Source organism: Micromys minutus (assembly GCF_963924665.1).
Source record: "Micromys minutus genome assembly, chromosome: 20".
Lineage (NCBI taxonomy): Eukaryota > Metazoa > Chordata > Mammalia > Rodentia > Muridae > Micromys > Micromys minutus.
In genome coordinates, this window is record NC_137955.1 from 4,412,670 (window position 1) to 4,438,402 (window position 25,733).

The 25,733-nt window shown below is 43.5% G+C and overlaps 1 protein-coding gene across 1 annotated transcript in view; it reads right to left on the reverse strand.

Moving 5' to 3' along the window:
* The window catches only part of MAST4 (microtubule associated serine/threonine kinase family member 4), a gene marked incomplete at its 5' end in the record, with an annotated part of 555,822 nt that overhangs the window by 263,020 nt on the left and 267,069 nt on the right, over positions 1 to 25,733 (reverse strand). Inside the window, one exon of the mRNA XM_080933665.1 lies at positions 19 to 50. Within this exon, the coding sequence (XP_080789791.1) occupies positions 19 to 50 (32 nt within the window). The remainder of the gene's footprint in view (positions 1 to 18; positions 51 to 25,733) is intronic.

Below are 25,733 nucleotides of genomic sequence, written 5' to 3' on the forward strand. Positions count from 1 at the left end.
GAGAGTCCTTGTACTTACAGGCTTCCTCTTCGGGGGAGGCTCAGCTCCTTCTGCAAAAGAGAAAACATACATGGGAGATGCCACACCGGTCAAAGTCACCAGGACACTCAGTAATATGAATGGACATTATCAGACTTGATTTGGCCCTGTCAAGTCACCAAAGACTTTGATGACATAACTTTACATTGGCTCCCTCCCAAGCCCACTCTTGCTGTGGAAATGACATCTGAAGGGGAAGTTTATACTACAAACAGCCAATCTGATTTGGAAGCTAAACCCATTCCATCTGCTCAAGGCCATTTGATTGAAATGCTGGGCTGAGTCACACTGTGACTGAGAAAAGTCTGGAGGGCAAGGACACCTATTTAGACCAGCAAGCAGTAGATAGAAGCAGGGGAAATTTGGAGTATTAAAATGAACTGAAATCTGGAAAAAAAAAAAAAAAAGGACAATTAGATTATTAAGTCAGGTCCACTTACCCTCCGAGGAAAGAAATTCAGGCAAAACACTACAGACACCAAACATCTCACTCTGTTATTTGAAAGGGAGCCTCTGACTGGGTTTTCTGGAATTACTTCTCGAAACGAATGGCATTTCTTTCTTAGGTATTGAAAAGTAGGTTAATGAACCTCAAAAAGGTAACCAGACAGCCACAACTACCAATGTTTATAGTTCTAAAGTGCTCTCACACTTACCTCAAATTAACGTCATTATCTACAGAATCACAGAGAAGCCAGGACACACCAACAACAAACCCTTCACAACTAGCCAAGTAAGCAAAGAAACCACAGGCAAGCCTGACGCAGACATGCTCCACCCACTACACGTGTTCCAGAGGCCCTGCTCCTGACCTGTTACTTGATGGCAGTGGATGAAGACCTGGAGGACATGAGTCTGAGGCTGACCTACACTACTAATTCTGAAGAGTCTCAGTTTGGCCATTCATCCCCAAGGTGTTCATTTTTGGTGTTTACCGGAAGCCCCAGCATCATCTTTGGAATGGGGTCCCAGCCCCCACCCCATCCCGGCTTCACGTTCACCTTGCCTGCCCTCATTTTTGTTGGATCCTGAGTGTTTGTCACGGGCAATGGCCTCAGACATCACCTCTAAACAGTGCAATTTACTCTAGCACAGCTTATAGAAAATGGCCTTGAGAGGAGAGGCAAGGGAAGATGTGTAGCAAGGGCTTTGGACGTAAAGACACCTTCCTGCTAACTTATGTTTTCATCCAGAGTTACCAAAGTGTTAGTGCTGGGGAGAACAATCAGTAATTTAAGAAATAAAGCATCTCCTCCCCCATGACAAACATTTTCTTCTCAGTGCCCCCCCCCCCAATCTTTGATTATCTACCAAGAAATTACAGTGCTTGCTAATGCTGGCTTCCTGATGCTAAAACAAATGCACCTTTATCTGCTGATGACAAGAAGACAATCTCTAACCAGGATCGTCTCCTCAGGGGCTGAAATGCACACATAAAAACCAATGAACAATTTTCGGTATGGGAATCTTTGATTAAGCAAACACTATACATTAGTTTTGTATTTGGCTTTTTTAAAGACGATTCCCTAAAAGTCATAACTCATCAGGTTGTGACATGAAGCCCAGGCTGCCCTCACTCTGGCAGAGACGTGATTAGTAAGAGCAAGTGCTGGGAGCCTTTATCATCTATACAGGCAAACAGAGAACTCAGAAGGCAGAAGAGGGAAGGGCCGTGTCGGTAACCGATGTCCCAATCAATCACATTCCTCGAAACAACCTGATCAGAAACTGGCTGTTTTGCCCTCGGAAAAAGCTGCTGAAAAGGCAAGATAAGGGGCTAAGAACCAACTCTGTTTTTAATCAGAAGCCTCTCCCGTATGCCTAGAATTAGGAGTTCTAAATAAGGAGAAAGGTTACAGTGGCTCACACAGCTGCCCTGCACCACAGGATGGCATCCGAGCTCCCAGGATGAGGAGCAGAGGACATTTAATAGGGCCACCGCTTGCTGACCTGGAGCCACCATGCTAACCAAGCTGAAGGAGCTAATCCACCTGACGGCCTGAATGTCAGGCTCAGGATGGGAAACTCAATTTGGGAGCAAATTGGAATCAGATGTGATGGAAATACAGCGAGAGAAATGAATGTGCCGTGGCCAAGACCTTGTGAACAGTAGCTGCCTGAGTCTGCAAATACCAGGGCCGAGCAGGCCGAGCAGACAGTGGCTACTGCCTAACGTATGGAGACCTCACACTAATAAATCAGCACAGGTCAGACACAAATGAACAGCCCTGCCTACTCCCCATGGCACTCCGTGTGTGTCTTCATTGGCTTTCCTTACTGTCGGGATAAGGTCACTAACACACACTTACATAATTAGGGAAGATGTGTGTTGGCCCAGGTCATAGACCACAGCTAGCCTTGGGTATATAGGGCAGATGTGTTAAAGGCTGTATTAGGTAAGAACGGGAGGTGGGTCAGGGAACAGGATACAAAGGAGGTGAAGGGGCAAAAAACATTTATATGAACTAAGTATGCTTATTAATTATTTACACATTTAAAAACATATTTAAGAAGATTAAAGTATTATTTTCATAGATACTGATTACTTAGTGACTTTGTTTTATTTATTGGTGCCCCCAATGTTGTTATTTTAGTTCACGTTTTTGTTTTGAAAGAGACTCAGGTTGTAGCCCAGATCGGCAATCTCCTGCCTCAGATCCTCAAGTGCTAGGACTACAGGCCATGAGCTACTGTATTTGTTCTCAGCGGCGTATTATATTTTAGACTGCTATTTATCATTATTTTCTTAATATATACTTTTTTCCATTTCTAAGAATGTTAGTTAACTTGAAAATTAGTACAAGTATAAATAATTTTCCTGAGACTTGTCTTGAGATCTCTCAGTAAGACTGAGCATGGCCTTGCACAGTGTGCCCATACCTAACCCCAACACCAAGAAGGCTGAGGCAGGAGGATTTGTTTGATTCTAAGAGATAGAAGCCACTGTGGGCTATATAGATAGCAGGAGCCCTATCTCAAAAAAAAAAAGAACAAAGACTAAGACTAAGCAGGAGGACTGAGGGTATTAAAAAATGTTTTCTCAAAATTGAGAGGAAAACTCATGCAGAGTTCAGGACAAAAAAAGAAATCCAACAAGTGTGTGTGAGCCTTTACCAGCCAGCCTCGGCCTCAAATGGGAGAAAATGACTTGCAAGGAAGATGGAGGCACTTCTACATGAAGAACGTATGTAAGTGTCTGTCTACACTGTATTAAAGAGCTAGGCATGGAACACGGAACATAGAGAAAACACAGCGGAGTCAAAATTGGGAACCCGAGGTGTTTTTGCAGTCTGATGGAACAGAAGTTCGGCATGAACGCGTAACATCAAGACTGTCATCCCGAAGCGTCTGCACGGTTTGACGGTTGTATGAAAACGGCTTTAAGAAAGGGGCTGGGGCTACAGAGAGACTGGAATCCTCAGCACGTAAAACAGTACGGTGAGCAATGAGCCTGGGGGTGGGGCAGGGAAGAGTTTGAAGAAAGAGCCAGGACACAGACCACGGAGAGGCATCCACGGAAGCATCTGCCACGCTAAGAAGCTGCAGAAGAGACGGCGTCTCCCCAAAGCAAGAGACACTGAAGTGGCTGACCTTGTTCTGTGGGCCCAAAACAGAGCTTGGTATGGCAACACGACGACGACTGGGAAGACAGGATCAGAAACCAGGTCCGAACCAGTGCACCCAGAAAGGGAGCCGCATCAGAGAGCGCCTCCTGCAGGTGGCACTTTTAACTGTTTCCACGCTTAATCTGATGGCTGCTGGCCGGTTCCTAAGTCAGGTGGTTGCTGCTGGCTCTCCGCTCCAGCCAATCAGGCAATCAGAAGAAATATGAGCTTCCCTTACGAGCACAAAGAGAAGGGACCATCAAACTCATTTACAGGGAACTCCTCCACAGTGGAGACTCCGAAGCTTGCCTCCCTTAAAACCTAAAAACAAACAGGGGGCAGAAACTAGAGCTCCCTCCAAGTACTTTCCAGAAAGGAGCCAGGTAAATGCTTTTGTGCTTCCTGTTAGCATCTTCCCTTACACACTGGCATCTGTGGCATCGGTATGTTCTCACTGATGGTTATGACATATGCTGGCCACTCTCTCCCTACTCAGAGTTCCAAGAGCCAGGGTATACACAGTAGGAACATATTAGGCCATGGAGGGGACATATGAGGTAGGGGGCAAAACAAAATAAAATCTATTTAAAGTCTAAAATCTACTTAAAGGCTACTCAGGGAAACAGATCTCAGTGAACGAAGAGGTTTCAGCAGGTGTGATTATGTATTCTAACCTGGGTGTGTAAATGCTAACCGAGGGAGAAAGTGAAGAGGAGACATAACTCAGCCCGAGCAGACCTTCTGAGTGCTGGTTGATTTGGCAGAAGTAGAGATTCTGAAACCTGACTACACAGAAGTATCACCCAGGGAGCTTTAAAGAAAGCCAGTGCCTAAGCATGACCCCTAGAGAGCCAGAGAGGCAGGAAACACTGTCTGCAGCAATGGCTTATTAGAGGTTAGTTGTTTTAAATCCCTTTAAAACTACTCATTTGCATAAACCTTTTATCTTAAGAAATTTTTTTCCCTTTATGGAATAGCAGTTTCCTAGGCTGTCATTAGAGCAGTGAGGGCTAAGCTGCAATGTTTTTTCCTGTGTGGGTGGGTAGTGGACAGGGAAGGACGACACCGTCCCCGTGAACTGGGGCATCCTACAGCGGAATGCTCACTGTGTAACACTGTGGAAACGCAGCCAGGGATGGGTTCATCCTGAGCCCAGCTGCTCTAAAGGAATGCTCCAGCCACTTTCTTGACGCTTTCATGAAGAGTTTAGGCAAGATGGAGGCAGAGGACAGAGGGGCTTGCATCAAAGATCTGGATTTCACACAGCACTTCCCGGTGAAGCAGAGCAGAAGGCAAACTTGGTTCTCAGCCCGCAAAGGCTTTCTGCACAGAGAAAGAAGAGCTGGGATCCCAAGACCACAGTGGTGAGATCTGACGTGACCACGGGTTATCAAAGCAGCCCCTCATTTATTACAGGATTTAGTTTTCTTTCTCTGACTAAAATAATAAAACCCTTGGCTGTCTGGACAGGTTACCAAGCGTCCCCAATGACAGGCCACAGGAGACTAGAAACTGACTTGAGCAACAAGCTCATCAGATGACGGTATGAAACCAAGGGCCGGGAGATGGCTTGTTTAGGTATCAACATTTGCTACACACGTACAAGAACCTGACTTCCCCAGTGTTCACCTAAGAGCCCAGGTACAGCCACACACACCTGGGATCCCAGCACTGTGAGGGCGGGGACAGGAGAACTGGGGGTTTGTTGGATGCCAGCCTAGCTCCAGGCTCAATGAGAGACCCTGTTTCCAGAGATAAGGGTGGTCATAGAGCAGGACCCAGCATCCTCTTCTAGCCTCGGCTCACATGCATAGGTGCACACACATACAAATCATGTGCACATAACACGTAACATATTCTCTCTCACACGTACCATCTTCACCATCATCATTAGCAGCAGCACCATTATCTGATACCATTTCCCCCATCAATCCACTGTAAAAGTAAGACGATGTCAGAGCACTTCACATTGCTCCAACAAAGTATTTAAGGCCGAGTAATTCTTTAACATGAGAGGGTTGTGCAGCTCACAGGTTTGGAGGCTGGGGATCCAAGTGAGAACATCTCGTGGCCACATGGTGGATGATCACAGTGGATAGAGCATGTACAGAACAGAGTTCAGACTGAAACGGAAGACCAGAGCCAGGTGACTCTCCCCTCCCTTCCCCTCCCCTCACCCCCTCCTCTCCCCTCTTCTCTCCTCCCCTCCCCTGTATTCCCCTCCCCTCTCCTCCCCTCTCCTCCCCTCCCCTGTCTTCCCCTCCCCTCTCCTCTCCTCTCCTCCCCTCTCCTCTCCTCCCCTCCCCTCTCCTCCCCACTCCTCCCCTCCCCTCTCCTCTCCTCCCCTCCCCTCTCCTCCCCTCCCCTGTATTCCCCTCCCCTCTCCTCCCCTCTCCTCCCCTCCCCTGTCTTCCCCTCCCCTCTCCTCTCCTCTCCTCCCCTCTCCTCCCCTCCCCTCTCCTCCCCACTCCTCCCCTCCCCTGTCTTCCCCTCCCCTCTCCTCCCCTCCCCTGTCTTCCCCTCCCCTCTCCTCTCCTCTCCTCCCCTCTCCTCTCCTCCCCTCCCCTCTCCTCCCCTCTCCTCCCCTCCCCTCTCCTCTCCTCCTCTCCCCTCCCCTCTCCTCCCCACTCCTCCCCTCCCCTCTCCTCCCCTCTCCTCCCCTCCCCTCTCCTCTCCTCCCCTCCCCTCCCCTCCCCTCTCCTCTCCTCCCCTCTCCTCCCCTCTCCTCTCCTTCCCTCTCCTCCCCTCTCCTCTCCTCCCCTCACCCCCCTCCTCTCCTTGCCTCCCCTCCTTTCCTTTTTCTTTCCTTCTTCTTTCCTTTCTTTTTAAAAAAATAACAAGCACTGCAGTGGGACCTAAGGTCGCATAAGAAGCACATAAACCCTCTTGCAGATGACCATCCTGCACACGGCCCCACCCTCTGAATACACCTTATCTCCCAATGGCATCTCTGGTAACCTAATTACTTCCTAGTAGGTTCTCCCTCATAAAGGTCTCCTGTTCATACTGACATGCCCAGGACCAAGCATTCTAACATGAACCTTTCAGAGGAACATAGAGAGGGGTCAGAAGAGGCTGAGAGATAGGGATAGATGAAAATACAGTCAAGGAGGGTTTGTCAGTGATGATGACGAGACGAGGAGGACAAAGTGGACACCAGCTCTGTCCCAGCACAACTGAAACAGACACATTTTAAAAGCAAAACAAGTTATTCACTTGAGGTTCTATAAATTCAGTTATTGAGAAGACAAAAAATCTTCTGCCAAGGGTGAAGACAAGGGCACCTTTGGGGATTAAAGCAAGCGAAATGGGTTTTCTTTATCCAATCACACACTTTTTAGTAAAGGTTGACGTGGCAGAGACCATGCCAGCTCTGGGGATAAAGGACTTCACTCAGTGGAAAATGCAGTGTGAAAAGGCCTGGGAGGGTTCTTCAGTGTACTCAGCAGCCAAGGGTGAGGACGCTGGGCTCCCTCTGAGGAAGGCCAGCACTGGTTCTTGCCCACAGACTGCTGCTATGCCCAGTGGCAACTCGTGATGGATCCGATATAATCCTCAGCCTCAAGAACAGTGGTTGTCAACCTGGGGGTCATGACTCCTTCGGGGGTTGAATGATTCTTTTACAGGGGTTGCTTAACCCTAGTTACATTATGGTTCATAACAGTAGCAAAATTAACATTATGAAGTAACAATGAAAATAATTTTATGGTTGGGGGTCACCACAGCATGAGGAACTATATTATAGGGTCACAGCGTTAGAAAGGTTCAGAGTCACTGCACCAGAAAAAGTGTTGAACTAATTAAGCAAGTAGCAAAGCTGCTTCTTCTTCTTCTTCATCATCTTCTTCTTCTTCTTCTTCTTCTTCTTCTTCTTCTTCTTCTTCTTCTTCTTCTTCTTCTTCTTCTTCTTCTTCTTCTTCTTTTTCTTCTTCTTCTTCTTCTTCTTCTTCCTCCTCCTCCTCCTCCTCCTCCTCCTCCTCCTCCTCCTCCTCCTTCTTTTTTTTTTTTTTTTTTTTTTTTTTTTTTCTGGGTCATACAAATGAGTTGAGAGACAGCATTGGCCCAATCTGGGCAAAGCAGATAAAGTGGTGCTTGCCTGAGGAGCCAAGAAAGAATTTCATACACTTCATCTAAGCTTATGATTGGCATCGAAGGTGGATGGGGAACATGGGTGACCGACCCCTGTGGAGCAATGGATCCAGTCTTGTGTATTTCCAGACTTTTGGGACATGTGAACCAAAGGCATCTATTGTCGATTAAACCAGTTGTGTTTTGCTTTTATAATGCAGAAGTTCCTAAGTGACACATGCTCTTCTGCTTGTACCTGCTCCTCCTACTCTGAGGTCTGGGCACTGGGCAGGCAGCCTCAGGGCAGGTGGGCAAGCACTGCAGGGAGGGAAGGTGGCTGCAGCATGGGTGGGAGCGAGCCCTTACAGTGGTTGGGAAATAGAGAAGAAAGAAAACTCAATAGGACAGAGCACAAAAGCAAGGATGCAGCCACATCAAAGACTGTGTTCAAGAGTCTGCATCTCTGTAGGCAATGGTGACACCATGGAGCACCTCAGCAGGAGGACACAACCAGGTAAGGTGATACAAATCTTCACTCTAGCATCAGGTTGTTGCATGGATGAGAAAGGTCTCAGGGGCCTGTTCTAGCCCTGGGAGCATGGCGGAGCTCCAGGACCAAGAATGGGGCAGAGAAAGGCAGAGTGAACACAGGAGTAAGCACATGGCATCTCAGGGGTTTGAGAAGACATGCTTGGCTCCTGGGAAAGTCAGAACCATGATGGGCAAGGACAGGGCGCTACCTGGAGATGAGGGCAGGGGCTTTAGGATGCTAAAAGCACAGAGGGCTTTCAGAAGGGAACCGTTAGAAATGTGAAATGGACAAGGGAGCAATAAAGCACGTTATCAAGAGAGTTCTAGAGACCAGGTGAAGCTGCAAAGCCAGGGTCGCAGGCTTGTAGGAAAGGTTAGCATATGGTCGTATGGAACCTAGAGATAGCCTCAGATTACGTTACACTTTTATTTTCCTCTTAAGACACGACCTCTTATTGGCCTGGATCTTGCCAGGAAGCTAGGCTGATTGTCAGTGAGCACTCGAGATTTATTTCCCTGTCTCTGGAATTACAAGTGTACCACACCTGAGTTTTTTTGTTTGTTATTTGGTTTTCTTTTCACGGGTTCTGAGGATTGAGCTCCAGTCCCTGTGCTTCGGTGAGCCATCTCCTCAACACAGTAAATATAATCTTAAAGTCTTAACCCCAATAGATCTGGTTTTTTTTTTTTTTTCTATCGTAGCTTCTTTTGTTCCAAAAACATAGATTTTTCAATATGACCTAAACTAGATACTTTAACTTCAAAATGCAGCACAAAATTTTTCTATGAAAAGTTCTTTTGTTCTTGGGGAAAGTGAGCATGAGAAAATAAAACACGACTGTGGGCTGGAAGCTGTCAACTCTGAGGGAACACTTGTGAGTCGCTTGGTACATTGTAAACACTCAGTGAAGCTGGCCGTTAGTCACATGTGTCTCAAATCCCCTCAGAGAGCTGTGCCCACTGAGATGTGCAGTGGACATCTCTTTGGCAACACTGAGAACACACATGTCTAATTCCCAAGCATAAAGTTTTGACATCAAGGGCATGGTGTGTTAGGAAGTGTCCCATGCCCTAGTAATGGGCAGGAAAGGACACTTGTTCCACTTGCTCGTTACTTAGGGTTAGCTGATTATCTGGCTTGTTACGCCTTTTCTGCTGAAGAAAAGACTGAGTTAAAAGTAACATGCTTGCAGAACTGCACTAGAAATAAAATGCCTGTAAAACACACACACATACACACACACACACACACACACACACACACACACACACACACACACACGAAACATAAGTCAACCATATATAAGAAGACAAACTTAATGCCACAGCTTTATTCCAACACAAGGTGAGGCTACATAGTGTCCCGAAGAGGCTCTTCTACCTCACACAATGAGGCTCATCTCACCATTGCACACTCGGAACCTCAACAGTGTTCTTGTGACACTCTGTTCTGACAGCTCCCAAAACCTTAGGCACTAGTGTTTTCCACCCAGATATATTGCTCAAACTCAACAAGGAACTCAGGCAGGGCAAAAGGGGCCTAGATAACATGGTTCAAGTTCATAGGGAAGAGTCCAGACACCTCCACCCTGACATCTTGAACTTGGCTGTAGTTTCTCAAAGTCTCCGGCAAAGACACATTCAGCTATTCTATTAAGAGGCACAGCCTTCTGTCTGTACATCAAATGCCAACACAAGATGCTGAACTTAATTACCTTTAAGACAACACAAACTGGAAGTTCCTTCAGCATCTGTATAAAATAAAAGTGACTTTGGACAAGGTCTGACTTCTCTTTCTGTCATTAGTACAAACTCATGGAGCCTTGTGATAAATAAGTGGCTAGACCCTGCCGCTTAGCCATGCTTCTTGGTCCCGGGGCAAACCCTCAGTGGGATGAAATGGCCACACTGCACAGCTGTGCCCCCACAAGGCCCTGCAAATGCTTTTCAGCTCTCCCAATTATTACCAGCAAATTACAGTAAATTCAAAATATTGATCTGCAAACCCTTATATAGGAAGAAAGTTACCATTGACTTTTATTGCTTACTGTTGGGTCCAATTCTCTGGAATCAATAAAGGCTACAATGTTCATAAGCTTCTAAAAGAAGAGTTAATATAGTGGATATGAGACACCTCTTCGAATCATTATAAATCTACAGAATTCTCCATCAGCACCGTGGTAAGCATCTTCAGTGCTCAAAAGTCTTATTTGATTTTAAAAGTCTCCTCATTACCCAGGAAAATGCCCTGGGAAAGAAGTGAACATTGACACCAGGGATGGAAAGCAAGCAATTAGGAAAAACCCTGCCAGGCAGAATATCTCTCTCCCCTTCGAAACTCTCATTTATTCACACCCAAATTGCCGCCCCACCCACAGTGAACTATTAATCAGCATGGTCACTTGTTAAACAGCTGTATCTTAGTCAGACTTCAGAGGAATTTGCTTGAAACTGGCTTCCAAGCCCCATCAGGGGAGACCAGTTTGTCTATCACCAACACAACAGTCCTTAATGTAAGGAGTCAATATCCTTTTATGAACCAATTTTTAAAAGTCAGTAATTCAAGGCTTCCATTAAAATTACAGACAACCTTAATACAAAGGGCAAAGGGCTTTTTATAGAACCAGGAAACAGGGTAGGATGAGACTGTCGGACTAGGGACGGGATGTTTGCTCGGGTGAGATGAATCATTTTTATTAACTAAGGATACCTCATGGTTTATCCAGGCTATCACTATTCTGAAGGCCTATTTTAGTGTAGAGATTTACTGTCAGATCAGCTCAAGGGAGCACTTGAAAAACTAAATGAAGCTAATACCCACAAGCCTACTTTCTTCAGGCTATTCCTCTCTATCTAAATGCAAAAGACAACACAAAATATACATGCAAAACAGATGCAGGCCATGGAGATTAACAGCTCACATTTTCAAATAATCGATAATGTGAGTGTAAGCCTCTAACAGTGCTGAAATTTATTGTAAAGAGATGGCTCAATAACATAAACAATTGACCTGAATGTATTTCACTGAGAAAGTAATAAATCCTGTTTGCGACAGAGTAAAGAATCTGACATTTTTATGTTATTTTTAAAGACTTATTATTTCTAAGTGAGAGTGTGTGTTTGTATGTGGTGTGTGTAATGTCTGTGTGTGATATTTGTGTATGGGATATGTATGTATGTGTGTATGTGGAATGTGTATATGTATGTGGTGTGTGTGTGTGTGTGTGTGTGTGTGTGTGTATACAGGTGCACTCAGAACCCAAAAGTACCAGACGCCCATGGAGCTGGAATTTCAGGTGGTTGTCAACCCCTCCTCCCTTGTGGGTGCTAGAAAGCAAACTGAAGCCCTGTGAAAAATCAGTGTGTATTCTTAATTCTTGACCCATTTTTCCAGCATCCAGACTTTTTTTTTCCTTTTCTTCTCTTTATTTTTAATGTTTCTCCAACGTAAAGCTGAAAGCATGCTAGAATTGGGGCCCGTGAGAAAAATGGATGCCCTGTTTCCTAGTTTACATCTCCACCCCAACATCACTAGCAAAATTGGTGCTACCATGGCTGTTACCAAGTGTGCTCTCACTGGCTGCCTGGAAGCCTTACCAACGCCCTGCAGTGTAGTAAGATTACCAGCATTTTTCAAATAGGGCAGTTGGGTCTTAGAAAATTCTATGATGCCAGGCAGTGGTGGCTCATGCCTTTAATCCCAGTACTTGGGAGGCAGAGACAGGAGGATCTCTCTGAATTGGGGGCTAGCCTGGTCTACAGAGTGAGTTTCTGGACATCTGCGGTACAAAGAGAAACTCTGACTTGAAAAACAAAACTAAAACATGGAGAGGGAGGAAGGGAAGGAGGGAAGGAAGGAAGGAAGAAAAGAAGGAAGGAAGAAGGGAGGAGGGAGGGGGAGGGAAGGAGAAAGGAAGGGAGGAAAGAAGGGAGGGAGGGAAGAAAACTATATGATGATTTTCCTAATGCACAAAGCATTGCATCAAGGGCAGCAGAGAGAAGACCAAAGGAGCCCTGTCCTTGATGATGCTGTCTGAATAGGACCTATTCACTGTGGACATTCTGCCACAGACATTTCCAGTTAAGTGGCTCAGTTTCTGTTCTTTGCAGTAAGTACATTCCTGGTGGAAACTCAGAAGTCCCTCCCAGGGACCTCGGCCAGACTTAGAACTGTGGTTCCTAATGCACGGTGTGTGTCAAGATAATCCAGACACCTCAGGTGAGGGCAGCTCCATCTTTCCCAGAGTATGAACAAGGAGTCTGTAATGGGGGCCTAGGGTCCATCAGAAACAAGTCTGGAAACATTGATTACAGATCTGTTGATTTGTTTCCTTTCCCTAAAATAAATTTGGGAGAGATTCACAGTGCTCACTAATGACTCTGAAGTTAACCAAAGAGACTCTAAGCCTAATGGCATCACATTTGTGACAGTTAATTAGCAGAAAATATTTCAGTGCAGGGATGTTTTTGCTTTTTTGTTTTTCATCAAAAGCAATAAAAGGCTTTGGGGTTTTAATTGCTTCTTCCCCAAGCCTAGCTTCTGGTAGTCTCCCCACAAAGACACAATCCTCCCTTCGAAGTCAAAATGGTCCCTTGTGACTTCTGTGACTCGAGGACCCTGCATGGGACAGACATTTAAATTTGAGCCCTAAGAAGATTCTCACAGCATAGCTCCTTGTTACTATCCAAATTAGAAAGATTTCAGAGTACTACATCTCTACACCTAACTCACGTGCCTACAGCTGTCTGTACCACCTGTGAACGGAAGTATCCCGCTCTGGTTTCTATAAAGCTATGCCTATTCCGTTCAAAAAATACCCAAGCACATTATACAACATCTGATTGATATGTATACAGCACTGAAGGAAAGGTGTGTGTTCTTGTACCGAATTCTCTGGATTGCCTTGGAAATATAAAATGGACCCCCAAGTGTGGATTCCTTTCTCATAGAACATAGCTTAAAAATACAATTAAAACACCATATGATATTGTACAAAAATTTTGGGCTGGAGAGATGGCTCAGTGGTTAAGAGCGTTGACTGCTCTTCAAGAGGTCCTGAGTTCAATTCCCAGCAGCCACATGATGGTTCACAATCATCTGTAATGAGATCTGATGCCCTCCTCTGGTGAGTCTGAAGACAGCTACAGGGTACTTATATATAATAAATAAGTCTTCAAAAAAACACTTCAAGTGGGGGAGGCACGCTTTGGAACAAGAGCACTCTGAGCTGAACTGAGGTTGGACATCCTACAATTTCATCATTTACACACGGTGACAAATTTGCACCCATTTAAAAATATTTTTGTCATTTCTAATGCTACCTTGTAAACACAAAAAGACAAAGCAAGCTGAATAGCACTGAATTAACGGTTTATCAATAAAAAAAAATAGTGGCTAAACTGAACTGCAAAAGACTCACTGAGAAATTGACGTATCTTTAGGATCACCAGTGACTATGTAAGGGCATAGCCGCAGAGAAGCTGCAAGGCACAGTGGGTTAGAAGACTTGGGAGTCTTCTCTGCACAGGACATGCCAACTCCGTTTTGCCTATGGCTTTGGGCAACTTCTGTGCCCTAGCTCTGACTTTCTTTCATCAGTGGAAATTGCAGCCCTTGTTAGGAGAATTCAATAAAGGCATGAAATGCCTAGAAACGGAGCTGGAGCACAGCGAGTTCTTTCCTACTGTTATTCTGTCTTAAATACGTGTGTGCAAATCTGACACTGCAACCCTAGGGTTTGGCCTTTTCAAAACACCAACTATTCAGCCACATAATAAGTTCTTATGCTAATATACTACATATATATATTCAGTGCACCAAAAGACAGATTAAAAAGTAGTAACAAATTTAAATAGAATCTAGGCCTACTTCAATGGAAGCTTAGAGAATCTATTCCATTCTTGTATTGTTGATAGAACTCGCAGGTGCTTTCCAAATAGCTCTATTTAGACCAAAATGGATTATCTAGGCATTTGAAATTGCCATTTATCAAGCATGAAGTCCACCTATTAACAGAAAGCAAACTTCTTAAGGGCTCCAATTTTATCTGAACACATGCCGCACATACCAATGTATGTCCTAAGCAGACAATAGCCATTTATTTTAAGCAGCTCCTGTTTTAAAAATCTCATGTAGCTTTCATTAAATTATAAGAGAAGAATTATTGCTTACTATGGCCGGGAACAATATCCCAGATCCTTCTGTGTGATGCTGCATTTTTCCAGGTCCACCTTTCATCAGTAACAGTGTTGCTTTAACTAAAAAGTATGGAAAATTCTGATTGAATTTTCTGCTTCAAAGTACACAAGATCATTTCATCTAACATGCTGTGTTAGAAAATCTATGCTTCACTTTGACCTCCTGTAGCAGCCCATTTTGGGACTTGTGATACACCGTAGCACCTGGCATGGTTGGCCATAGAGTAAACACAGTGGCTGCAAAATCTTCTGAAAACTCTCTACTCCCCATAGATCCTAGCTACTATAAAAAAAAAAAAAATAACAAGCATGTTTGTATTCTGTCTGTGATGCTGGTGAGGATGCAGAGAAAGAGGACACTCCTCCACTGTTGGTGGGGTTGTAAGCTGATACAACCATTCTGGAAACCAGTCTGGCAGTTCCTCAGAAAATTGGACATAGTCCTACCTGAGGACCCAGCTATTCCACTCCTGGGCATATTCCCCAAAGATGCTCCAACATATAACAAGGAATCATGCTCTACCATGTTCATGGCAGCCTTATTTATAATAGCCAGGAGCTGGAAAGAACCAAGATGTTCTTCAACAGAGGAATGGATACAGAAAGTGTGGTACGTTTACACAATGGAGTACTACTCAGCTATTAGAAACAATGATTTTATGAAATTTCAAGGCAAATGGATGGAACTAGAGACTATCATCCTGAGTGAGGTAACTCAGTCAAGAGACTATCATCCTGAGTGAGGTAACTCAGTCACAAAAGAACACTCACGGTATGCACTCACTGATAAGTGAATACTAGCCCCAGAAGCTCTGAATACCCAAGAAACTATTCACAGACCTTATGAAGCTCAAAAAGAAGGAAGACCAAAATGTAGATGCTTCAGTCCTTCTTAGAAGGAAGAACAAAGCACTCATGAGAGGAAATACAAGGTCAAATACAGAAGCAGGGATTGAAAAAAAAAATCATTCAGAGGTTGCCTTACCAGGGGATCCACCCCATGTGCACTCACCAAACTATTGCTGATGCTAAGAAGTACTTATTGGAAGGAACCAGATAGGGATGCCTGCTCAGGGGCTCTACCAGAGTCATTCTGCTAAGCTGAGCATGCCTGCAGCCAACCATTGTACTGAGCATGAAGACCCCAATGAAGGTGCTAGAGAAAGGACTGAAGGATCTGAAAGGGTTTGCAACCTCATGGGAAGAACAACATTATCAATTAACCAACCCCCCCCCACAACTTCCCTGGACTAAAACACCAACCATTGAGCACATATTGAAAGACCTACAGCTCCAGTTGCATATGGTAGCAGAAGATAGCAGTGTTTGGCATCAATGTGAGGCCTTTGGTCCAGTGAGGACGCATTTTCCCAATGTAGGGGAAGCCAAGGCACTGAGGTAGAGAGGATGATCAGGAGTGAGTGCAACTTCGTGGAGACAAGTGGAGGGGGAGGGGGGATAGGATCGGAGTGGGGGAAGGGGATAACATTTCAAATGTAAATACAGAGAGTATCTAATAAAAGGTTAATTAATTAATTAATTTAAAAAAGAAATTTCTACAATAAATAAAAGCAGAGACTTGCAGAACACATTGTCTAAGCAAGACTGTCCCTAGCCTTGCAGAGAGAAGGGAGAAAGAGCAAGACTTGGCCTTAGGGATACACCCAGAGATGCATGACAAAAGACATTAACTGGGCACTTCATTAGCTCATTAGCAAGCTTAACAGAGAATATAGACAAGATCACCACCACTAGTGATGAGGCACAATGGTACTATGACCTCAGTAAACATGGGAAAGAAGGTAACATGTTGATTGACATTTCCTTTCCTTTGTCCTTTGCTGTCTTTCTTTCCTCCTTTCTTCCTTCCTTTCACTTTTCCTTCCTTTGTTCCTTCCTTTCACTTTTCCTTCTTTCCTTTCTTTTTCCTTTCATTTCCCTTCCTTCCTTTCTCTTCCCTTTCCTTCCTTCCTTCCTTCCTTCCTTCCTTCCTTTCTTCCTTCCTTCCTTCCTTTTTATGTGAGCAGGAGTATGACAGTCCAGCTTATTTTCCTGGATGGGAAACTAAGATGGTCCTTATTAAACAGCAGAGAACTGCATAAATAAAGTATAAAAGGCAGTGAAAACTACAATAAAAATCATTCCTAAGTATGATGTTCAAACAAGAGCAGCTTCTAAGTTGGAATACTTCCCCTGAGCCCAGACTTCCCAGTCCTCACTTGATGTACTAAGAAAGATGCATTTCAGATTCACAGAATGGCCACTCAATGGGGATTTTTCATGTTCCCTGAATTATAAAAGGATGATATCCACTTAATTTCACATTTCTACAAACTGTTTGGAACTTTAAAAATTGCTATTATTTGATGAGAAAATTTTTAAGTCCACTGTGAGAAAAATCATGCTCAAATGAAATCTTTCAAAGATGAACACCACCATCATCCCAGCCTGCTAAGCAATGGCTACATAATCTATAGGGCTTCCCCTATTAACTGGGACCAGGAGACAGCAGGAAGAGAACAAACCCTGAGTCCTAATTTTAGTATAATGGTAGAACAACTGCAGAGAAGGCAAATCAGCGCAATGCAACACTATGTTCTCACTACTGTACTTAGTAACTTTAAATCACAGTCTCAAATCCTGCCATGAGGAAGGAGGTAGGCAGCCCATACAGTAATTAAGCAAGTGGTTATATACAACTCACAAGACACGGCAACAGATCCAAGCAAAGACTGACCATAAGAACCACAGGAGCAAAGGCCTTGTGCAATCACAGTGATCAGCTCTCTAAAGAAATAAACCAGGGGCTGGAGAGATGGCTCAGTGGCTAAGAGCAATGGCTGCTCTTCCAGAGGATCTGAGTTTAAATTCCCAGCAACCACATGGTGGCTCACAACCATCTGTAATGGAATCCAACACCCTCTTCTGGTGTGTCTGAAGACAGAGACAGTGTGTCACATAAAATAAATAAATAAATAAATCTAAAAAAAAGAAAAGAAAAAGAAAGGAAAAGAAACAAACCAATACACACAAGCACACAACTACAGTGAGGGCTCGTGTAAAGGATAACCACAGTGAATATGGGCTTCTGCCATTCCGTGTGCTTCTACTAGGGACAAGAATACAGGCTGGGTTCTATTTATCAATGGCCAAGGCTTGTTTTTGTTCTCCCTTTGTCTATTGGCTCTAAGACATCTACTGTCACTTGGAGAATTACAGCAGGTCATTGTTTGCAGTAATAGGACCAAAGCTTGGAAGCTTAGAAGCGAAGTTCCAGGAAGCTCACAGGCTTGACTGGTTCCTCATTGCCTTACCCATGGTCAATGCCTCTGCCTCTCTGAGGTTGGGAGTGGCCATGGGCCTTTTCTTTCCTTTAAAGAGGTTTATCACAACCAAAAAACTTCTATGTCCCTAGCTTCAACATTGTGGTTGTGTTTTAAGACAGGGTCTCACTCGAATGCCAGGGTCTTGGTGTTATCAGATGAGACTGAAAACAATTAAGCTCCACAACACAGGAGCGAATATATGACAACATGAGTGAAGACAGAAAATTTCTACAGATAAAACTAAAAGTAGGAACAAAAGGTGTAAAGCTAAAATTCCAAATCCATGAGAATGAAATGGGATTATTCCTTGGAAGAGTGAAGGTGATACTGAAAATGGGAGAAACCACAAAAGCCGAATTACCAAGAGAAAGAAGAAAAACCAAGGCGAGAGTTTTGAGCGTCAGTGGGACAAATCATACTATTTGGGCTGAGATGGAATTCCCAGAAGAGTTAAGTCAATGCCTCCCAGAACTCGATAGAGGGCATCAGTTCATACAGAAGAAATACAGTGAAGCCAGGGAGAACACAGGCAACAAAAACAATTTGAACGGTTGGTTCAAATTACTGTTTCAGGTTAGAGGTGTGCCAACATGTGGAAGGTAACAGAGAATGGGTATTTATCAAAATCATACATGCACACACACGTACACACACAGAGACATGCACACACAAGCACACACTAAACAAATGAGAATTCTGCTGCATACCTATCATTCTCCGTACTTTGGAGGCAGAGGCAGGAGGACTATGAGCTTGACTCTAGCCTGGGTTTCATGTGCTTCTAGGTGTGCTAACATACACAATGAGGTCCTCTGTCAACAATCCTAAACGAGGGGTCTGGGAGAAGAAGAGCCAAGATGCCGACTCAATTACAGAAAGATCGGCACTCTCGCCTCTGAGCTGACCAGTTGTTGCCTCAAGCACTGCTGGGAGATGCTCCTTCTAGAACTCACTCTATCGGAATGCACAGAGGCAAGACAAGACTCATCCAGACCTGCCTGGTCACAACAAATCTGAGTTCCTCTTCGAAGTCGCTCGCCAGTTTTTGAAGTGTTTTTCTTTTTTGCCTGTGGGATGGGTGGACACAGAGATATACAGGACCCAGAAACCATAAAGAATAACTATTATCCTTAGTCTATTCTCTGATCTTTTCACCTCTGAATTAAACTTTTCAGTTCTCACACCAGCAAAGTTCCTGGCACGTGGGTTTTGGGTGAGCAATCTCTGGTGGCTATGAACAAAATTGAACAACTGTAAGTCACCACTGATTTTTGAGACCTAGGAAAAAAATTCCCCTAAGAAAAATCAAGGTTGGATAGTGACAATTTACCCATATATACTAGACCTTTGTCAGCCATACGGATAAATAAAGGGCACAGTACAGCCATTGCTCTTGAAAGTACCCAAGCTCGGTGGATATGTAGATATCCAACAATTAGCATGGCAGGGGAAAGCTAGTCAGTTGATGGCTTGGGAACAGTGGGTGAGAGAATGTCAAGAAGAGGGGACATGAGACATTCTTAGGAAAGAAACTGCCCCACTGAAGGAGTCTTTCCTCTCTCCCTTTCATCCTAGGATTCAAGTGGATTCAATGTGAAATTCCAACAATTGAAACCAAAATCCAAGATAATCATACTCTTTCTTTGTACTAGCTCATCACTACACCTTGTAACCCAGTTACAGCCTTTCCTCAGGCACAAAAGGAAACAAATTAGTGTAGGGCTACTTACATTCCTAATTCTATATATTTACTGGATGCTACGTGATGATCTCGCGCATGTGTACAGCACATGGTCAAAGCTCAGTAAGTAGTACCTCTTCCTTAAACATTTGTCATTTGCTTGTGTTGGGAGCCCCAGGATGTCCTTTTCCTAGTTCTTTGTGAAACAAGTAATAAATTCTCATAAACTACAGCTAACTTCTTGTGTTATTGACCATGAGAACTTATGCCTCTTATCTAAAAGGATCATGGTAGCTGTGGTTACAAGTAACAGCATAGAACACAATTTGAAAAAGTCAGTAGAAAAGTCCTAAGGATATCACAAGGGAAGGCTGAGAGTTGGTGATATGATTTTATATGGGTGAGGTTACTATTGGTCTGTGAAGGCTTACTGATACTTGTGTTCTTCTAGGTGTTTATAAATTACGTGGCAGAATCAGCAGTGTCTCACATCTCTGGGATAGCCTCAGACTTGAAATATCTGCATGTGAGTATGAGAGAGAGAGAAGGAGAAAAGAGATGGGGAGGGAAGGAGGTAGGGAAAGGGGGAAAGAAGGAAGAGGAGGAGGAGGAGGTGGTGGAGGAGGAAGTGATTCAAGAGAAAGCTATAATCACCTTCCAGTTCAAAGTCCCAGGAACCAGCCACAAAATGGATGCTCAGTACACATTAGTGGAACTGAATTTCAAAGACATTTTTCACTTTGTCATTTTGAAAGGCTCTAGTACGTGTTTATACATGTCTCATAGACAGCACCAAGGAAAGCAAGTGGAATCCACCTTCTGTAGAACTGTCTGAATGGGTTAAATAAACAACACCACACTAGAAAACACTTGGATGAATTTATGGCCCTGTTCATCTCCGTGTGTCCTGAAGTATATGCTACGCTTTGTCACAATTAAACTTGGTAAATGTCAACTGACAAGACGGCTCAGTGGGTAAAACTGGTGGTCTCATAAGCCTAGTGACTTTGGTTGCTAAGGTCACACATACAAAGCCAAATGGCACGGATCTGTGATCCCAGAGTCTTAAAGTGAGAGGAGAGGCGGAGTAAGGAGAACGGCCCAGGAGCCTCAGACTTGTAAGCATGGAGTGTGAGGTGGAACAGAGTCAAGGGTCACCATTCACAGGGTGGGAAATCAGAACTGACTCCTGAGGGGTGGAGACATGCTCAGTGGTTAAGAGCACTGACTGCTCTTCCAGAGATCCTGAGTTCAAATCCCAGCAACCACATGGTGGCTCACAACCATCTGTAGTGGGATCTGATGCCCTCTTCCTGTGTGTCTGAAGACAGCTACAGTGTACTTATATATAATAAATAAATAAATCTTAAAAAAAAATAACTGATGCCTGAAAACTTATCCTCCACATGCCCCAGGGTGCCTATGCCCTCCCATGAATAAAAAAGACTTTAACACTTAAAGTAGATGTATTCTATTTATAGGTTTGTGTTTAGAAGCAGGAGTTCTCTGCGTAGACCTGGCTGTCCTGGAACTCACTTGAACTCAGAGACCTGCTCACTTTTGCCTCCTGAGTGCTGGAATTAAAGGTGCACATCACCACTGCCTAGCCTGGTTGGATGTGCTTTAATGGCCAATGTTAGAAAGATCCAGTAGAAGTCAGAAGTGACGAGGTACCTGTGAGATATTTGAAAATAACTCAGGAAAAGAAGAAACTCTGGGTCAGAAGATTCTGGGTTTCTTTTTTTCTTAATCTAGTTTAGTATTTGTGTGTGTGTGTGTGTGTGTGTGTGCGCGCGCGCACACACACGTATGTGTGTGTGTTTCTCTGTATATATACCGTGTGTGCCCATGGAGGTCAGAAGAGGGCATCAGATCCCCTGGAGCTGGAGTCACAGATGGTCATGGGTCTCCTGATAAAGACACTACGAAGCAAACCCAAGAACAGCAAGTCCTTATGAGCATCGACCACGCCCACAAGCCTTGGTTTCTTCTTCCTTCTCTCTCTCTCTCTCTCTCTCTCTCTCTCTCTCTCTCTCTCTCTCTCTCTCTCTCTTCTTTTACGAAGCATCTTGCTGTGTAGCATAGACTGTCCTGGACCTTGTAATTCTCCGTCTCTACCTTTTCAGTTCTGGAATTATAGCAGGCCTAGATTTGCATTTCTTTTTATTACATTAAAAAGAAAGAAACCAGAATTTGATGGATATGTTCCTTTGTTACACGTTTTATAGTAGTAAAACAGTTATAATGGTAACACATATATAATAAACTGTATGGAGATGCATATGTACACCTGTTGAATCACAGATGTAAGCCATACACGCCTATATGTGTAAGAATATTATGTAATATACCTTAGCCACACATAATAAACTTTAATTAAAGCCTGCTTTGAGTATGTAATAATTCACATGTATAGAGATATGTAAGACCATTCCACCCATCTCCTATGTCCCTCCAGACAGCTAATGTTTCAAACACACATTAACTCGCTCCCTTTTGATTCTCTTTTGATCAAATATTCCTCACAGTGACGTTGTTTACTGGTTAATTTCTGAAGGCCCTTCGGGCTATTTCCCATATCTTTACATTAAAATTGATGCTGCAGTGAATAATCTTGTTCTTGACTCACTCACAGGTAGGGTGAAGCATCTGCGTGCTACCCTCCCTCACTAAAACACAGTGTATCAGTGCTGCTGGTGCATGGTCACATACTTCAGGTTAGCCCTGCTCACACTCTAAGAGCCTGCACTAACAATGTTAGTAAAAATATGTATAGTTATATATAAATAATCTATACATGTATAATTACATACATATATATGTATGTGTGTATACATAATATATAAATTTATAAAATTACATATCTATAGTTATAAATTATATATTTATAAAGTAATATATATGTAACCATATATGTGGGTACATGTATGTATACATATACATATGTTATATAACCATATATAATGTGTGTATATATACATGTATATGTTTATTTCTCCCCAAACATTATAAAATTTAAACATTTTTTAGAACTTTAAAATACCTTAGGACATATTTGAATCTGTACTTCTTAGGGCAGCATACTTCTGAGACATTTCTTATGCATAAGGTCATTAGTTATATTGGCTTTTCTTTATTTTCCATGTGTATATGTGAATGTGTGCATGTATATATACAAGTGTGTATGTGAAGGCAAATTGTGTGTGTAGCAGCCAAAGGTGAAGTGTTCCTTAGGAGCTGCTTATCATGTGGTGTGTGTGTGTGTGTGTGTGTGTGGCGTGTGTGTGAGTGCATGTGTGTGTGTGTGTGTATGTGTGTCAGAGAGAGAGAATTCACAAGTGTGCATGTATATGGTGTATTCATGTTTGTGCATGGGCACACATGCACAGAGGCTGACAGAGGGTAGCAAACATCTTGTTTTATTACTAGGCACTTCGCTCCTTTGAGACAGCATCTCTCACTGGCCCTTGTGTTAGTATGCTCTTGGCAAGCCCGGGTGACCCACCTGTCTCTGCCTCACATAAAGATGGGGTTGCAGAGTACACATCCATGCCCAGAGTTTTGTGTGGACTCAACTCGGGTCCTCAGGCTGACACAGCAAGTGCTGCTACCTGCACAGCAGCCACTCATCTGTGCAGCCTCACATCTGCTTTCTCACACTGGGATCAAGCTCGGGCTCTGTGCTTGCTGTCTTTCCAATTTCATATTTGCTTTTCTTAGAATCATCTACCTAGGCTTCTTGTCTCTTCATCAGTGTATCTGAAGGTCTTCTTAATGCCAACAAAAACAAACGTTTAAGTTGAGAAAGACATACATGAACTACAACAGGAAGAAAGAGTTTTCTAGAAGCCTAGCAGCATTGCCTACGGTCTACATCAGTAGAGCCTTATCTATGCCAAAGGACTTCTGTGGCAATGAAGTAACAGGGAGGTCCAGCAAGTGCTTGCTTTTGAACGTAGAAAGAACCCCACTTCTCTTTGTGCATGGCACGCCTGGGAATGTGGCAGGACGCGGTGTAATGGCTGAAGGGAGAAACTGCCCCTCTGACCCTGGCCTCGCTTTCTTCTTCTTTTCTGCCTCTTGGGTTTATAGGGCAGGCAACTGAACTCATGCAGTGAACCCTTGCCGAAGTGTTTGTTACAGGTTCTGAAGGAAGGCAGTAAACATTCAAAATGAAACATGGTCTGGACACAGAGATGGGAAAACATTTTCCTGTTGGAGTGGCTTTGTCATGCAAACTGACAACTATGTCTCAGGAGTTGAGATTGAGAGAGTTGTCCCACAGATTCGCACAACAGCTAGTGGTCTATTATCACCTCTGTTTTATTTGCCAATTAAACTATGTACTTAAAAGTATTGAGTTAAATCCTGCAAATTGTATTATTTCCTGCCAACATACTGGTCGACTAATAAAAATCCAGTGTACTATATATTAGTTCTCAAAGATCACAATATCTTAAGTCCCTATTTTACAGAATAGGGAGGAACATCTCAGAAAACATAAACCATGTTTCCTAATATGATGGTTAATGTTGTTTATCAACTTGGTAGGATCTGCAGTTGCCTGTGAGACAGCCTCCAAGCACTGCAATGCAGAACTGTCTAGATTTCATTAGTTAAAGTGGGGTCCTCGGCTGCGTCACATGCAGAATGCCTAACCACGTTATAGTCCTGCCACTATGCCTTCTCTACCATATGGGCGGCACCCTTGAGCCATGAGCCACAATAAACCCTTCCTGCCTTAAGTTCCTTCTATCTGGTACTTTGTCATAGCAATAAGAATTTACCTAATAACTATTTAAGTAATCATTTACTTAATAACAGGAATAACAGTAATCCCAATTTAAAAGACTTTTATAATTGGGTACTGATTAACTGCTTTAACCAGGAGGTCACTATCTCACCCTCAAAGGCCACCTAATACAACTGACACTGTTTTGTGAATGAGAAGATGAAGCTAATCCACAGTTAAATGAGTGGCTTCAGGTCACAGTTATTAGGTCTCAGAAATGAGATCCGTGCTCATTTTAGTTGGGACCAAAGATCACTGACAGACAGATGATGTAAAGAGAAGCATACAAACAGAAACTATAAGCTCCTTCAATGATTTCTGTAGAAATTTATGAGCCCTAATTTTATGTTGTTTTCTTTTTAAAAAAATTCTCAGAACAATTATGGCAACCAACTTCCTATTCCCTCCCTGTCCTTCTATGTCCTTAAATATAGTAACGGGTATTGCATGGTACAAAAAAGAAGAAATTATTCTTTAACACTTGAATTCCCAGGACTAGGAAGGTGTTAATTACCATCTAGAAACTCCATGCATAATAAGGCTCCAAAATGTAGATAATTTAAAACCCATCCCTTCCATGCTTAAAAAAAAAAAAAAAAAAAAAAAAAATCAATCCATTTTCTTTTGACATGACATGAAGAAACATAGTCCTATAATTTCCCACTGTCTGTTTACACCTTCTCTGAAACTAAGAATTCTGGTCCCTTCTCAACAGTGGGTTCGAAGGTCTCAGAGATGTTTACTCTTCAGGTAGGCGAGGATGAAAAAGGATCAATCCTAAAAGGTTTACACTAAGCAGAAAGAGAAGACCATCTGCTCTGAGATAGCTCCGGGCTGATTTTCCCAGCAGGGGAGCCCAGGTTTTATACACCTCATTCTCATCAGAGAAAAGGAGAGAAATTGCTGAGAATTCATATAAAGGATTTTCAAGCCCTACAGCAGGTTCAAATGATGAATCTATGCAGGCGGGTTTTGGTTGCTGGATTATCTGTGTACTGTGGGAGTCTGGGGCTTGTTTTATAAGGAAGGATACAATGTTTCAACACTTTCTGCTCTTGAAATGTATTCCACGCTCCGCCTCCCACCATTTGCCCTCATCTGCTCCAATGTTCAATGCAATCTTTACGAACTTATTTATTCTGGATCAGCAAAGCCTCCAGTGTAAAATGACAGCTCATGGAGAATAAATCTTCATCATCCTTTTGTGCTGAAATGTCAGGAGATTTGAAAGCTAATCCTGTGTACCTCCCATCCTCTTCTGCCCACCAGATCATGTCCCCATGTCCCCGATGCTCCTGTATCAAATTGATTTTTATTTAACGGAAGCCTTTCGCCGCTCCCACAAATAACAGCGCTGATGTCTTTGAACTATTATTCCTACTGGCATGTTGCTGCAGTCTTTGTTCATTTGCTGTGTTAACAGCCTTCCCAACTGGGGGACAGACAGGTGAGCAAATCTCAAAGTGGAAGACGCTGACCGCCCTAGTGGGCAG